The 17,838-nt window shown below is 34.0% G+C and overlaps 1 protein-coding gene across 2 annotated transcripts; it reads right to left on the reverse strand.

Annotated features, from left to right (window-relative positions):
- Positions 1–613: 613 nt before the first annotated feature.
- Positions 614–16,660, reverse strand: LOC144422916 (A disintegrin and metalloproteinase with thrombospondin motifs gon-1-like). Of its 2 annotated transcripts, XM_078112915.1 has the most exons (29): positions 16,495–16,660; positions 15,961–16,128; positions 15,394–15,585; positions 15,037–15,204; positions 14,552–14,719; positions 14,243–14,410; positions 13,930–14,097; positions 13,444–13,611; positions 13,141–13,293; positions 12,898–13,056; positions 12,563–12,739; positions 11,979–12,119; positions 11,632–11,796; positions 10,878–11,042; positions 10,270–10,434; positions 9,889–10,050; positions 9,456–9,623; positions 8,921–9,064; positions 8,475–8,639; positions 8,154–8,336; positions 7,770–7,910; positions 7,232–7,408; positions 6,468–6,619; positions 5,472–5,598; positions 4,575–4,699; positions 3,019–3,202; positions 2,070–2,187; positions 1,082–1,223; positions 614–956 (listed from the first exon to the last, which is right to left on the reverse strand). In XM_078112915.1, the coding sequence occupies exons 1-29, from the start codon at positions 16,550–16,552 to the stop codon at positions 783–785; spliced, it is 4,545 nt and encodes a 1,514-aa protein (XP_077969041.1). In that variant the 5' UTR covers positions 16,553–16,660; the 3' UTR covers positions 614–782. The 2 variants fall into 2 exon arrangements, with proteins under 2 accessions (XP_077969041.1, XP_077969042.1); XM_078112916.1 differs by lacking the exon at positions 8,921–9,064.
- Between the last annotated feature and the right edge of the window lie 1,178 nt (positions 16,661–17,838).

Genomic DNA, 17,838 nt, shown 5'->3' on the forward strand with positions numbered 1-17,838 from the left:
TTTTTAGTAAACAATGTTGCAGTTTCTAGATATATTCCAAAAGCAAATTAACGAGAACAAACTCACTCGGATGGGATTCAAATTCCGAGTCAACTTTAAGTCAACCATTGTTCATCATAAAATTCCAATTTATTTATATGACACTCTCCTAAATACTCCAGGGTTCGTATTGAGATTAGACACCACTTTTACTGATTTTGGTGAATGGTGTGTGGTCTTTTTGTTCCGATTTGAAGCGATAATCAAGAGTTTGTTAGGAATTATTGAATATCAAGCACAACGGAAAAATTGACCTCGAGTTAGATTTGCAGTACACTCGTTACACCCGGGATAACACTGAAACTGATGGAAATATGAGTGTGTTTACCTGTTTGCGAAAGCGTTAGTTTTTATAATTACTGGTATCCTAGGACATCCTTCATAATATCCCCAAAATATGAAGCAAATATACCACAATGAAAAATGAATTTTTATAAAATTTTATGTCCACGGTGACGAACCGAATTTTTCAGATTGAAAAGTAAAAATTAAAACTCAATCACAAAATCAACATAAATCTTCATAAATCATAAAACTGTTTTAGTTTCTTCATTTTCGTAGAAGTAGTTATGAATTCTGTTTTTTTGAGGTAACCCTGCTGCGTTTATCTTTCTTTGTTGAATTGTAACTTATACAATAATAAACATATATGAAAGCAGAAAGATAATTTTATTTATTCTTTTACAATTACATGAAGATTTATTTTTTTACAATATAGTAATGTATGATAAAACTTGGAATTATTAATTTCCTGTTTCGTTAGCTTCCATTGTACTTTGGATAAACGGCAAAACTGATTTTATTTTCGTGTAGAATCCCGGATATAGACGACCTTCATCATCAACTCGACCGCAGCCAAATCCCCAGCTAACAATTCCTTCTTGTACCCAAAAGTCAGTGCCGTTTCGGATCGTCACCTGAACAAGTGTATTTGTGAATATCTTAGAATCGAAAACTTCAATTACATGTGTCTATAATTTGTTAGATAGATTTATGGTAAACGTTTTTAGTAGTATTCCCATTTAGCTAAAAATACTCATACCTTTTTGACTAACGGCCCTCCGCTATCACCAGTGCATGCATCAACTGAGGCAACTTTTCGTCCACTCACGGCACAAAGCATGCGGGATGTAAAAACAGCTTCTTGCCATTGTTTGTTAATATTCTTCACTGCTTTCCGACAACTGATACAAAAAAAAATCTGAATTCATCCTATTATCCTAGATGGAACTAGCTTAGTTACTTATACCAGATAGTTGGGAAATATAATATATATACACCATTCCTTAACTTCTACACGTTTTTTTTTTGCTAGCTCGAGGTTTATACTTTATAATTTAGGTTCAAACAAAGTAGTAACAATTTGTATTATTTTGTTTCAAAACTACTGTTTGGAAATTTTAGGGAAATATACTCAGATTTTTTCAACATCTGTAAGAGGCAAAAGCTATTACCAAAAATTTCCTGATTGCTTTCATATAAGATTCGAAAACATACTCAAGGCTGAACCCCCAAAATTATACAAAGCCTTACTCAAAGGGTGATCACCTTTATCGAACATGCCAAAAACCGCTATCAAGAAATCACGGATAAAATTAAACCAACCAATTTTGCGGCTGATATAGATATAAACATTTTAATATTTAAATCTATAATAATAATTTTATAGACAGTTTAATAACATTTTATTCTTGTGCTTTGAAATTTGGGAATAGATGTTGACTGGAGTTGGATATAGTCTATATATATATATATATATAGATATATGTCTCGCACTGATGTGTTGTTTCATTGCCATCTGGACCGTCAGACCAAGGCTGATATGTTCAGACGAGATATAGCTGCATCGTCCATTGAGATATTTAAATAGAAAACACTGATTTTTAGAAATAATATGGTTTTCTTGTTGTGGGGTCGCGATCATCTGTATTTTTGTTATTTAAGAAAATTGGGGTCGCGAAAAAAAGGCGTGATAACCACTATGATACGGGATTGCTTGTAAAATACTCTGCACATTGCGCTAAACTTACATACTATTGCCTGCTACTTTGAGAAGGCCTTGCTGAAGGATTCTTGGTCGTTGGCTTCTTTCGCCCAATCTCCCAAAACCAGTGACCACAACTTTATCTGATTCTTCATATGAGTCAACTGTTAAAATAAAACAACTTGAGTATTGCTGTATTTCGTAACATGTTAATCTGAATTCTAAAGTATATACAAGGTGTCACAAAAGTAAGTATACACTTTCAATTTTGCTTTTCAGGTACTCATCATAGAGCGTTCATTTATTCAGAAAACATAGTATGGATGAGTAGTAAAGTTTAGGTATTGTTTGCATTTTTCATCAACCCACAGAATGACAAGGAGATTAGCCCAGGAAATGAAGTGCAAAAATGCTGTTTGGTAAGAAGCATATAAATCAGCAAGGTAAACTCACCGCCCATTTAACAGAGAACTTGGAATTAATTCGGCTCCTACACGACAAACAATTTATGGAATATATGGATCTGTAGTTGATGCGCAAAGATCAGGAAGACCTGCAAAGAGCTTTGGGGAAAACACTCAGAGCCGAATAAATTCCAAATTCCCTGTTGAAGAGGCGCTGATGTCGTCATCTAACACAAAAAATAAAATGCCATACAGATCACAGAAATTGTTAAAATAAATAAAACAGCATTCTAGTGAAAAATACAATCTTTAACCACTGAACATGTCAATGCATTGATCCAGTAGTTAAAGATAGGAGCGATTTTTTTATAACAATAAAAAAAACATCAATAAGTGCAACAACAACATAATAACAAATCGATTTCACTTCGTGTCCAACAATAAATTACAGACAGTTAACAGAGCTTTTTTAATGACCGAAGATACACTGTCTATGTGTACTGTATAACGTTCCAACTCGACCAATTCTGATAAAATAAAGTCTGAAAGTCTTTTTCCTTTAAATAACATTAGCGAGTATACATATCATACCTTGCCCGCATAAATCATTTTTAAATGATTTCCGTACACCTTGTACAAGAGAAGTTGGCCTTTGTTGAGAACAAGGAAGACAAACAGCCCGAATGTGATTAGAAAACGTAATTTTCCCAAAAGGTAAAGCTGTAGAATACATAAATTTCTGCTGAACAACTTTGAACTGCTTCCCAAGTTTAATCTGCAAAAAAGGGTATCGTTGCTTATCAAGATAGTAGGGCTGATTAGGTGCAATACAAGACGAAAATAAACAGACTATAGATTTAATTCATTATTTGCTATATAAAAAAATGTCTGAGAAAAAGTAAATAGGAAAAGCCGATCTGTTAAAGATACAACAAACGGCATTACTCAAATAGCACGACTTCTTGGTTCATTTCACAATTGATGGAAAGAAGATTATAAATATATATATCACTGACGTCCGTCTATAAGCCGATAGCGTTTGCAATCTAACACACACATACTGACAAAAATACGCATATATGACAAATTGCTATGAATTAGTGATCATTCATTTGTAAGTCTGTACATGTTATTTGCGCATGACGATGCATACAAATTTTTTCTATTGTGGTACATAAACAAGTACAGAGTGGGCTTATGTTGTGACATACTTTTAGAAAATAGTATGATCCCACTTTCAACCATCGTGAGTACAAGATCCCATTTGAAGATCTCAGCAAGGCTTAGGAATTGAAATGTATTGGCGGTCTGGTGGATAATGTCAAAGTGAAGAAATTGGTTCCAAACGACTGAAAGAAAACTATAAGTACATATGTCCCTAATATTTTGCATGGTATGCAAATGTCATCTAAAGTTGTATTTAGCTGAAAAATTCATATTACGATCATAAAAACCAACATGAGCCAAATAACTTTATATAATAAACCTATGATTTATTCATGTGAGTATTCCACATAAGTCCTGCTATTATAAATTGGTTTCTTTCTGTATGCAATTTTTCGCTCAGATTTTGCGTAACAGCCAACACAATATACATACAAAAACATTCAATGGATATACGTAGAAAAGTCAATATCATGTCATATGCAAATTCAGTCAAATCAATATCATAAACAGTCATTCAAGTAATGTGTATACATATCTGATGTCATATATGCATATACAGCCAACTCAGTCAGTATGCATATACAGCCAACTGAATATATGAGGTGTCCGAAAGTATTTGAATTTTTAAAAATTGCAAAGAGAATTTATCAGTACCATATATTGTTTTTGCCCTCACAGGTGTGTTGAATGAAGTGAAAATACAATAATATGACAAACCTGGTGGAGATATATTGAGAACTGACTTCATAACAAATTGAAACGGTAAAGAAACTTTTTGGACACCCTGTACATATGCAGCCATTCAAAGGAATCGTTTAGTATTCAAATTATGGAACTGCGAGATCACTGCAGTGATCAATTTTAAACTCTGCGAACCCCCACAAAACTTCAAGTAAATAAAATTATATAACAGCAGAATTAATGTTTTCCTTGCAACAAAACAAAACCGAATCGTTTGAAAACAAATAAAATGCCCCTACCAAGGATACATCATTATCAAAATTTTTCATTGAATGCCTGTATCTCGGATGTATCATTAAGAGTTCTGGTTCAAATATTCTTGCATGGTCTGGTAGTGTGAAACTGATGTCGATTGCTGTCATACCTGTGTAGTAGACAAATGAGTGAATATTTTTTCAATGAAATATACTAGCGATTGTTTTGAGATTTTCAGTCGACGCTATGGCAGGTATGTTCTAGATTGACTTCCCAGACTGACAGTGATTTTCTTTATAGATTTATCGAAGAACCATTTCACTATCGACTTAATTATCGACAATGAATCATATATATAATATATCAATAGATTGTTAGATTTGGCACAACCACTACTCATATCCAAGCACATATTTTAAGTAGGGAAATGTGGATTTCAATTGAAAATTATTCATTCTAAATCGGGGGCGTCGTCATGGGTCGAAACCCACGCTTTCGATTTTTTCGAAAGATAGAAAAAGTGGCTGATAATGAGCGCGACGAATTTTGTTTAAATCACCGGTTGTTTTCATTGTTATTTAGGCCGGGACTGTGCGTCGCGAGAAATTATTTATTATGCGAGTATTGGCGGCGAGACGAGAAATAAATAAAAAAGTCAATTCGCAATTCAAATTTCCAACAGAAAACAGGATCCTAAGACCGAAAAACGTTTTACAAAATACAACAATTAAAACGAATACATTATTAATTTTGTTCTAGAAGCTGCAAAACGGATAAAAATCGCTTTTTTAGACACTGTAAATTGCCAAAAACGCGAGAGCGGAAAGGAATAATGCTAAATAAGTGTTGAAAAAGCATGGATATAAATTTTACGATTAAAGGTTCCCAAATTCAAAAATTACGGCATTGAAGATTTTTCTGGAGGACAAACATGCAAATACCTAATATTATAAGATGTCCTTTTGCATTGGGTTTGCTTTTCAATAACATCGGATCAAAAATATGAGCCGCTGTCAGAATCCATTGGTCGTTGATGATCGAACCTCCGCCTTTAAGACTTTGAAGTGACTGTTCATGAAAAAACAAAGCGCAGTTTCCTTAGTACAAAACATGCAATGAATTCAGAGAACTAGAATTTCGCGAGAAATGAAATTATGAATAATAAAAACAATAGCTTCCAGTGCTAACTTCTAAAAGAACATCGATTGATGTTGTACTTGCATAGGTAATATTTGATGATTAATTTCCTCCATTAAGTATTAATAATTATCAATTATTCTTTATTACTCTAACTGTTTCAAAACTTCGAAATCGTTTTCTCTCTCGCCCAAATATTATTGATGTACCCAAAACTGCTAATATATTTTCTCCTTGGCAGTTGTTGGGAATTCCCCTTCTGCTATCTGAAATTTGCAGCGTCATGTTGTTTTCTCTGTGCTCATCTGAGCATTACGTTAATAAGCTAAACTGACTCCTATAATCAGTAATCTCCTGACTGTCTCGATTTTATTTTGCCAATTTGTATTCCCATTTTTGTTAAAGAATAATTAGTTGATTTTATTTGACGTTTGTTTGACGTCATCTGCTGTTGAACTCAACAAACACGGTGTCGCTGATACGATGACTCTGGTAGTCTTTCGCGGCCCTGCGTCAATTACGGAAATATTGTGTGTCTTTCTATTTCAATTGATCTTTTTGTTAGCATTTTTTTCTTATTACTTGTGTCGCTACAATATTTCAGGCACGACGGAAATAAAATATCTGAATCTGAATCTGGTAACTTGAAGTCCAGTAAATAGTAAGGCGTATGTCCATTTGCGCTGTAGTAGCTAGTTAGGCTACATGATAAAACAGTCTTCAAGTTATAATCGTTTACAATGATAGATATATGTTCCATTTATAATGATAAATAGTACATTTAGACTTTTTTTATTTACCTTGCGAACGTCATTTTCAGCATTAACTGTAATCATGGCTTGCCATGGCCAAGCACCAGTCATTGAGGCCGTTCCAGCTAAAACTCTTGCACCGACAATTCCTTCATTAAAAATGCTCCCCACGTTTCCAGCTTGACCACATGTTTCAAATCCTGAAAATTAATATTTTAATAACCACAGTGATACGTTATATATTTGTTGCGTTATCTATAAAAAAAGCATTGGTGTGAAGCTAGCCTAGATCTAATTTTATAACTTTAGAATAGTGTCATTATGATAAAAAAAAATCGTATCATATACCGGAAGAAGTCATTAGCTCATTGAAAAGATACAACACTTTGTAGCTATCTATTCAATGTATATGCCCATGATTTATGATAAGGAATATTCTAAATATTGGACCTGCTTTTCAAAACTGCGATTACACAATAGAGTGAGAATTTATTACCCGAGTCGATTAGGTTTATTGAAATATACCATGAAATGGTAAATTTTTAAACACTTTAATTAGGATTGACTTGCATCATATTTTATATTTTGTCTATTATCTGTCACTTTGATATGTAAATTGTGACAGTACCTGATAATAAAGATTTTAAATCCTAGAACAAAATGTCAGCTAATGAGGAGCAAAGATATAAAGCATCCTGTAGCATATAAACATATTATATCTTTCATACATGCTAACAAAGACATAAGGACCTTTTGCTTTTAGTAAAATGATATCAAATACTGTCAGTAGTAATAGAAATTGATATACTCACGCATGCACTTAGGGGTAGAACCTGACCACTTTCCATCGGATCGACAACGCCTTTGTGTCGATCCAGATAAAACAAACCCAGGAAGGCAGCTATAACGGCAATAATCCCAGTAACCTCTTGAATCGAATTGCACATTTCCATTTTCTGGTTTTTCAGGTGGATTACAAATAACGTTTTCTAAATTGTCATAAAAACGTATATTAAAATATCAAATAAGTTGGAAACTTGGGCAAAAAGCATCAGCATTATATGTGAGGCATCACATGAGGCTTAATGTCACAAATGTGGTTTATTTAGTCAACAAGGCGTGGTAGCTTTAAGATGTATTGTGGTATATTAATCGCGGCTTAGCTGTCAAAATAGAAGCTATTCTCACCATTTTTGACAAATTCTAATTAACCCGGTACAAAATTAGAATATCATTTCCCATTTCTATTTAGAGTAAATACTAAGTAGATTAAAAAGTATATGTTTATGTATGCGCCAATCACGTAAATTGAAATATTGACAAAACTGACATAAATGAACTTATACTTACCGGGATTAAAGCAAGATTTACCACAAACATCGTCGCAGATACAGTCGTTTGATATTCCAAGACACTCTTTAGCATCTTTGCATGATTTTCTACAAGTTCTACCTTTTTCGATTCGTTCCATATTTTTGAAACAGGTGTTTGCTGAAATTAGGAGGCATTTTTGAATAGAGATTTTGGAAATATGTATGTCATTGTAAGTATCGATGCACTAAAACCAAAATATCGAGGGCAAGATATGATGAACAGGGAAGTTTCAGATTCATAGTATCTACAATATATTTACTTTTATTCAAATTCAAATACACAGAAAAAGTACTTTTATCTTCCGGCAGATACATGCAAATAATTATATCGGAAAAAAAATATTGAAAACTCAGCACTTACCAATACAAAATGGTGGTCGATTTGACCATTGTCCATTTGAATCACACGTAATTTCTGATGAACCTTCTAAATTAAATCCACCATCACATTTGAAGCTAAGTTTTATCCCTTCTTGTTCTTTTACTATTGTTATATCTCCGTTGTTGATGTTCTGTACTTCTTGGCATTTTGTTGACTTCGTTTCTTTAACGATAAAGATACATGTGAACAATAATAAAATATTTTATTTATGTATCACACATACTTTTTTATGTTATCAACATCATTTTAATGTTTTAACATCGGTATCTTGATTTTTTTTAATTTTTTTGTGAAACGTACCCACATTTCTACCAGCTGGCATTTCACAGTTGATTCCAATACATTTTTGAGTTTCTGTTGAAGACCCTATACAGTCACTCCCAGTGCAAGTTCTATTTCTCGTCTTTGTTCCAAGACCACACCTTGGCGAACATGGCGCCCAACTCCCCCATTCACTCCATTTATCTGTATGTACGGCGGAAAAGCAACAAATAAAAGAAGATTGGATAAAATGTGTCTTGCAAATACACAGTAAATACTGATGGCTACAAACCAATTTCGCTATTTAATAAAACTTTCCAATACAAATAATCATAACAATCTATTTTTCTTTCAATTCGATTCAAATGATTTTTGTGATTGTGCCTCTTATTCAATATATATACTTATATAATTATACTGAAAAATAAATAAAAATCAGGTTCTGGAATAACCATGAAATTTTGTTTATTTTATGTCTAATTTACCTAGTGGACAGTTCCTCAAGGTGCAATTTTTTGCTTCAAATTTATTTCCGGGACATTTTTTACTCTTGCACAATCGCGTCCGTGACATAATTCCTGTGTCACATGACGTTGAACATTTTGACCATGATTCCCAATCGCCCCAATCTACAAAACACCAAGATAGTATCACATATTATATATAGCCAAATCCCAAATCGTGAAAACAGCTAAGTAAAGCGATAAAAGAACTTCCGCTTTGGAATTTATTATGGAATTTAATCGCGACACGCGTATTTTCTTTTTTCATACAAAACTAAAAAAAATAGCATAAAATAAATGATCAATATATATCCGAATTATTTTATAAAAATAGCGGCGCAGAAATGGTAATGAACTGAAAGGATAGTGATCATGAATATTCCGACGCTTTTGATATCTTAACTTTTATTTCCATATTCAAGATTTTTCTTCAATATACTGTTTTTGGCATTTTTGGGATAACACGGTTTGGTGGGTTCAATCGCGCTGGTGATATTATACACGAAAACAAAGTAACCTTGATTGCATGGATTGACGCATTGTTTGTAATCTTTTTGCATTCCCTTGCAGTTTCCAACTCCCATTTTTCCACCTATGCACGTTCTTGTTCTTACTTTCCAACCTGGTAAGCCACATGGATTGGCTGGATAACAACTCGTCCAAGAATTCCATGTACTCAAATGTTCTGTAAACATGATTTTATCTATTAGAGATTGTTACTATATTTTGCTGTGTAATACTTGATTTTCATTCATTAATATTAAACTGAGTCGTTTAATTCAGTAATATTAAGAACAAATGTTAATAAAACTTGTGTAAGGCGAAACGTACTCAAACCGATTTAAATGGGAATCGGAGACAAAGATTGAATACGTATTAACTTTCCTTTTGCATTTCATCACTTAAATTATAGAAACAAACATAGAAATATGTGATATACTTTTTCTTACCTGCAACACAATTTTTTAGTTTACAAGTTTCGATCTCATTTGACTCTCCTTTGCAAGAACTTCTTACGCTTCCGTTTTTACAGTATCGGACCCTTTCTCGTTTTCCATTACCACATGTAACAGAACATTCATTCCATGTTTCCCACTCACTCCACACAGCAGCTAAAAAAAGTTAGCAGAGAGTATATATTAGCTTTAAATTTTATTGTGATACAAAATTTACTAGTTTAGTTGCCGTAACATAAAACTAAAAAAGAATTTTACCATTATTATAATTTTTACACCCAACAAAATAATTGTCAATTTTCATCATCGCTTGATTTTTATAAAATTGCGTATTAATTCATACATCTAAACATTTAACAGATTTTAATATATTGCCTTTAACTGGACATTTATTCAGTAAGCATTGCTCAATTTCTTTGCTCTTTCCTTTACATGATGTTGCTGTAGTTACTTTATTGCACGATCGACTTCTTTCTCTGGTACCTCCATCGCATGTTTTTGAACATTTAGACCAATCTCCCCATTTGTTCCACTCGGGTTCTAAAATTAGCAGAAAATGTAAAACGGGTAATTTCTGCATATTGGAACTACCAGTTTGCAGTTTTATAATAAAGCAGATATAAACTTTTACTGAAAGTCCCGATGTATCGAATAAACATGAAAGTCTACGATATCTCAACTGAAAAGTCGAATAACGTTTACCCCCAAGCGACAAATGGATTCAAATTTTTAAAGCAATAAATACAAAACAACAAGGACTCGTAACGTTGATTTTAAATTCGAACACGACAATCATATCCTAGCCACCGTGTCAATTATCTTTATCACAGATGTTTGCAGGTATTGAACGATAGACTCGATAACATCAATCTAAAACAATCCCAAGGTAGATAAACCCTGATTTGCAGTTAGAAAAGTATCCTATGGTGATTTCGGTTTTGTTCAATCTTAATATATTGTATGTTTATATGGTAATGAATTACCTTTTACTGGACAATTCATAATTAGACAAGATTCAATTTCATTGTTTTTCCCTTTACATGTTGAACCATGATCCCCTTTACTACACGACCTGCTTCTTTCTATAATTCCACGACCACATGTTTTGGAACATTTTGACCAAATACTCCATTTACTCCATTCGGGTTCTGAAAATAATATCATATTTTTGAAGTTGATTACTTCAGATTGTTGCTTGCTGCGGATGCTCGGTTGTGTGAAAAACTGGCGCATTCTTTGAAGAACGCGTTTTCCTCAGTCTTATGCAAAACATTTAATAATAAAAATCCAAAAAACAAAAGCAGAAGAATAATAAAAAAGAACAAAAACAAAACAAAAGTATAAATAAATGAATGCATTGCAGACCATGTATCAAACAAATCAAAGTCAATTTATTTTAACTTGGTGTTGCCATGGCAAATGATAACCAATGGAGAGTCTTCGTGGCCCCCAGAGAACCGCGTCGCAACCAAGGGTAGCCGAGAATTCAGTTTATAAGCAATAAACCTTGGACTAGATCAAGAATTTTGGTTTGGCTATACTATAAAGTAGTACATACAAATTATGTTGGTGTAACAGAGGTCACGTAGGTTCGCATTACCTTACTTATAGATAAATAATGCTCGATGACATCAAAATAAAGCAATCCAAAAGTAAACAAATCGCTATCGTCAGTTTCGGTTGATAATTTTCACGTTTGTTTAATCTCAACATATTGTATTACTATACGCCGATTACCTTTTACTGGACAATTCATGATTAGACAAAATTCAGTTTCTATGAATTTTCCCTCACATAATAGGCCGCGATCTCCTTCTATACACGATCTGGTTCTTTCTATTGTTCCGCGATCACATGTTTTGGAACATTGCGACCAATGACTCCATTTGCTCCATTTAGATTCTGGAATTGAAATAATTTAGAAATTAAGGCTCAAGAATGTTGTATGCTGTGGTTCCTGGCATAATTTCAGATTTTGATATTGAACAAAAATGGGACTAGCTTGGGATAATAATGCGGATCGAGCAGAGACAATAAGCAATGCATATTCAAAAATTAGATATTTATATAAAATAGAGACACACCGACACAATTTCTTATTTTACAGGAACTGTTTTGAATCGGCTGCCCGGAACATAAACCGCTGATACATGTTCTTTTACGACTTTGCCTTCCTTCGCCACAAAAAGTTGAACATGTAGACCAAGACCCCCAGTTTGACCATACTACAAAGAAAATTATATTCATTGTAATCGAACACCATACTTTTATTGCTGAAATTTTACTTGGGAGAAAAACTGAAAAATCGAGATTCTTACATAAAGATCAACATCGTTTGCCAAATATATAAACAATCCGTAACATCGTTGTGTTGAGAAACAAAAAATGTAGAAAAGTTAGTATGCATGAAATGTTGCCCCCAATGTCTTTAATTGGGAACAATCTCCGTATATGAGGGCCAACTAATTATGATCAATTTCACTTCAAGGAAGAAAATCGAGTGGATCGTATGTCGAACATCTTTAATCGAAATTTTGGCTTATACAGAGTATGACAGCATGGGAAATTTATCACTGATTGGTGACAAATACAGTGATACTTTTGCGATAAATATTTTACTACTGATGATATGTTATTAGAATGAATAAAATAACTGTTTCTTGTTCACCTGGTGTCGGACAAATGCGTCTTGTGCATTGCCGAGTTTGACTTGTTTCTTTGTTGCACTGAATTTGCCTTTCCATACATATTCTTGATCTTACTTCTAGTCCTTTTCCACAAGTCTTTGAGCATTTACTCCACGCACTCCAATTCGAATAAATAGGTTTGGGTGTTGTTACAGGAGCTTGAGAAAGAAGAAAAATAAATTCTCACATATTATGCTGGTTTGAAAAACCCGTCCCTAATGCTGCTTTGTTATAAAACAAGAAGGCGGAAATATAACTACTTGGATTGCAAATTCGATAGTTTTGCGCACATAGGAAGCAAAATCTTTTGACTCACTGCAGCCAGCTCTTTCAAAACACGTTCTTTCCTCGCGCGCCTCGCCAATGCAGTTTTCAAATCCCATGCAATATCGATTGCGAATCTGTTTACCGCTACCACATTGAGTTGAGCACGAAAGCCAGTTATTCCAACTTGACCATTTTGCTCGTGAATTCTCTAGACACCAAATGTAAGAATACAATCTTTTATATAACTGTTCCATACATAAGGTAGTTTGACATCAGCCAATTCTATTATCACCTGCATTTCTAGGTTCACAAGTTATTTGATTGCAAGATTGGCCTTCACTTTCCATGCAGCTTCCATCTGGACAACGTTTGACACGTTTTCTCGTACCACCCCCACATGATACAGTACATGTTGACCACGGCTCCCAAGAGAGAATGTCTAGATCTTAATTCATGAAATTCATAAATAAAATATTAATCATAATGAACAATATTTTTCATAACTTCTCGTGAATGATAGCTCCTGCATTTATGATTATCATCGCAGAAGCATAACAAAAATATTGTTTTAAACTACATATTATTTCTTGATCACCTGAATTTGTGAATCCTGAATTCGAGAATCTACACGATTCCTCATTGCATAATTCCTCCTCGCTTTCCATGCAAATTCCATCATGACAATCCCTACGTCGTATTCGTAATCCGCCTCCGCATGATACAGTGCATGTTGACCAAGGCTCCCAGGAAAGCGTGCCATGATCTGTAACATTATGTACTATTTTGGTGCTCAACTAGCTTCATACAATCTATTTTGCATACTAACATAAGATTACTATTTTCATGGCCTATTTCATTGTTCATTATAGATTTTAAACTGAACTTGATACAGTACATGTTAACCATGGCTCCCAGGAGAGAATGTCTAGATCTTAGTTCATAAAATTCATAAATAAAAAATGGATCAATATAAACAATATTTTTCATAACTTCAGCTTAATGATAGCTCCAGCATTTAGGATTATCATCGCAGCAGCATAACAAATTATTGTTTTAAACTACATATTTATTTCTTGATTACCTGAATTTGGGAATCCTGAATTTGAGAATCTACACGATTCCTCATTGCATGATTCTTCCTCGCTTTCCATGCAAATTCCGTCATGACAATCCCTACCTCGTATTCGTAATCCGCCTCCGCATGATACAGTGCATGTTGACCACGGCTCCCAGGAGAGAATGCCTAGATCTTAATTCATGAAAATCATACATAAAAAATTGATCATAATGAACAATATTTTTTATCAGCTAAATGATAGCTCCTGCATTTATGATTATCGTCGTAGAAGCATACCAAATTATTGTTTCAAACTACATATTTATTTCTTGATCACCTGAATTTGTGAATTCTGAATTTGAGAATCTACACGATTCCTCATTGCATAATTCTTCCTCACTTTCCATGCAAATTCCGTCATGACAATCCCTAGCTCGTCTTCGGAATCCGCCTCCGCATGATACAGTACATGTTGACCACGGCTCCCAGGAGAGAATGCCTCGATCTAAATTCATAAATAAAAAATGAATCAATATAAACAATATTTTTCATAATTTCCCGTAAATGATAGCTCCTGCATTTATGATTATCATCGCAGAAGCATAACAAATTATTGTTTTAAACTACATATTTATTTCTTGATCACCTGAATTTGTGAATTTTGAATTCGAAAATCTACACGATTCCTCATTGCATAATTCCTCTTCGCTTTCCATGCAAATTCCGTCATGACAATCCCTAGCTCGTCTTCGGAATCCGCCTCCGCATGATACAGTGCATGTTGACCACGGCTCCCAAGGAAGCGTGCCATGATCTGTAACATTATGTATTATTTTGATGCTCAACTAGCTTCATACAATCTATTTTGCATACTAGCATAAGACAACTATTTTCATGGCCTATTTTCTTGTTCACTATAGATTTTAAACTGAACTTGATACAGTACATGTTAACCACGGCTCCCAGGAGAGAATGTCTAGATCTTAGTTCATAAAATTCATCAATAAAAATGGATCAATATAAACAATATTTTTCATAACTTCAGCTTAATGATAGCTCCTGCATTTATGATTATCATCGCAGAAGCATAACAAATTATTGTTTTAAACTACATATTTATTTCTTGATCACCTGAATTTGTGAATCCGGAATTCGAGAATCTACACGATTCCTCATTGCATATTTCCTCTTCGCTTTCCATGCAAATTCCGTCATGACAATATCTAGCTCGTCTTCGTAATCCACCTCCGCATGTTACAGTGCATGTTGACCAAGGCTCCCAAGTAAGCGTGCCAGGATCTGTGATATTATGTATTATTTTTGTTCTCGACTAGCTTCATACAATCTATTTTGCAAACTAGCATAAGATTACTATTTTATTGTTCACCATAGATTTTAAACTAAACTTGAGACATACATACGAATACTACCAAAATATTTTGTAACGCAATAATACAAAACTAAATATTATATGGGAGAATTCAATACCAAAACGTCCTTCATTGTTGCAGCTATGTTCATTGCAACTTTCGGCTGCTGTGTACATACAGGTTGTGTCAGACTCCGCGCGGCATCGTTTTATTCTTTTCCTCATTCCTCCCCCACACGTTACTGAGCATGACGACCAGTTTTCCCACTGTAACCACTCAGGTTCAAACTCGTTATCTGGCGGTGTCACACCTGTTGTCGTTTTTTTTTTGAAGCACATTTGATATATATATTAGTACTCTCACATCATCAATTCAATAGTGTTTATCTATGATGCTCGTTCCAAATCATCCCTCATAATGTTACGCTTTCTGCGTCTGCATCAATGGTTGTATTTCAAATGCAAATTTTAATTCATTGTATATTTGACCAAAAGGAAAACATTCAACGTTTGCGACAGCGGTAATTCTATTTTCACCATTCGATAAAAAGCGAAAACACTGGAAAATTGTAATCTATAGTCAGGCATAGACTTCCTAATTCTTATAGTCAAATTTTTATTTAATAAAAATATTTTTTATTTTGTATTTATATAACTCTAGTTTGCCATTTACGCAACAAAAGTACCTTGAGAACTCATATGAGAACAGAGAATCCCGGTTGTGCACAACTCAACATCTGTATCGCTGCATATCATTTTGGATGATGGAACACAACCTCGATATCTTCTCTTGTATCCATAATCACATGGTTTGTCACAAGGAGTCCAATGTCCCCACTTAGCCCATATTGCGTCTGTGTTAATAACATTGATATTATGTTAAATTCACTCGGGATTTTGTCGCACACGGCAAGTTGAGTGAATACGCTAATAAACATACAGTACAGCATCTTAAAAGTAAGGCAAATATCAAGCTGTACAAGAATCTGAAATCGTTCACCGATTAACATCCCCAACACTATGGGCGTCTCCGCTATCAACTAGTGTTATAATAAATAGAGTCTACCCATATTGAAAGCAAGAGAACAATGCATGAACACATAACCCCGAAAGTGACGGGCGTGTCTCAACTCTAAATTACTCCCTCGGCGCAATAATATTCATTTTTATCTAAAACAAGCAATCCAAATATAAACATCAGAATATTGCATGTAACTTACCCTGCGCTGCAACGAATGATGTTAATAATGTTATTAGAAAATATACTCGGTACATCATTGCAGCTAAAATTGTCGACTGACTAAATAAAATAAATTTGAGCTTTATATAACCATATTAAATTCAATGCTGCATCCACAAATCTCTTATTTTATCAAATCAGCAAAATGAAAATAGCAAAATACCCAAAAATAAGTCATGACATTTTAACGTGATCTACACCTATTTACAATTACAAATGATGAGATAGAAGATTTATATTTTAGATTACTGAGGAAAAATTGAAGATATTTAATAGGCCATAACGGGCTCGGAGGCGTTGTACGACACTCAATTCAACAAAAATCACACCTCCAGAATATACAATACTAAAACTATTCAATAGATTAGGATCACTCTAAGTTAGGAGTTGCAAGAATAGTCTCGCTAGCTGTATTTTGAATAGAGATATTGACACTAAAAATAAATAAACGCAATATACCAGCACTTGATTTTGACTAATAATAATTAGATTGTGTATATACTTATTACAAAACACTGAGTTGAAACGATTTGTTTTTCGACGAAGGCCTCGGGGCAGGCAGTAAACCGTGTTTCATGTGTGATTCGTTAGGTGACTTTCTTCCAATGATAAGTTTCTTTTAGATTCAGCTGACTTGGATGATAATTACAATGTAATAAAACGTCATCAAAAAAGAACGTCACTATCACCAAGATCCTAACATGCCTCTCACGGATCTCCCGTGGTAAAATTTGGACAAAGAATGGTCGGTCGGTATTGTGCACATCTTTTTGTCGCAGTACAATTGTCTTTTTCAAAAATGTCTCGAAGGGTTAATCGTTCATGCGAATCGTTGTCCATAAAGAATTCTGTTTCAGAAAAATGTATTTTTGTTAGTAATGTTCGCACAAAATGTTCGTTCAATAATTTATGCTACTTCCATAAAATTCTACTATCGAGGAAAACCATCAGGAAAACTGAGTAACGATTGCGGTAGAAAAACTCCAGTCATTGGATTTCTATAAATAAACATTTATATATAAACGCATAAATGTAAAATAAAATTTTGATTCACAGTGCAATTACAATAAAATGTGAGGGCGTTTTCTTCTATATTCTCTTAGTAGGCGGCGGTGTAGAATATATCGCAGAGTTCGCAAACTCTTCGGGACATGTCTCAATTTGGCAAACTCTACACAAATTTGAGTCGTATTCCCCAGTGACAAAAGTGAGACTCCACTTTCCTCGTGGAATCGCCGGCCAGAGCATGTTAATTTACGCCTGGAACAGAAGAGTTTTAAGGCCGATATCAATGCTGTTACAGTGCTTGGCAAATATTATCACA

Source organism: Styela clava, chromosome 5 (genome assembly GCF_964204865.1).
Source record: "Styela clava chromosome 5, kaStyClav1.hap1.2, whole genome shotgun sequence".
In the NCBI taxonomy this organism is placed as follows: Eukaryota; Metazoa; Chordata; class Ascidiacea; order Stolidobranchia; family Styelidae; genus Styela; species Styela clava.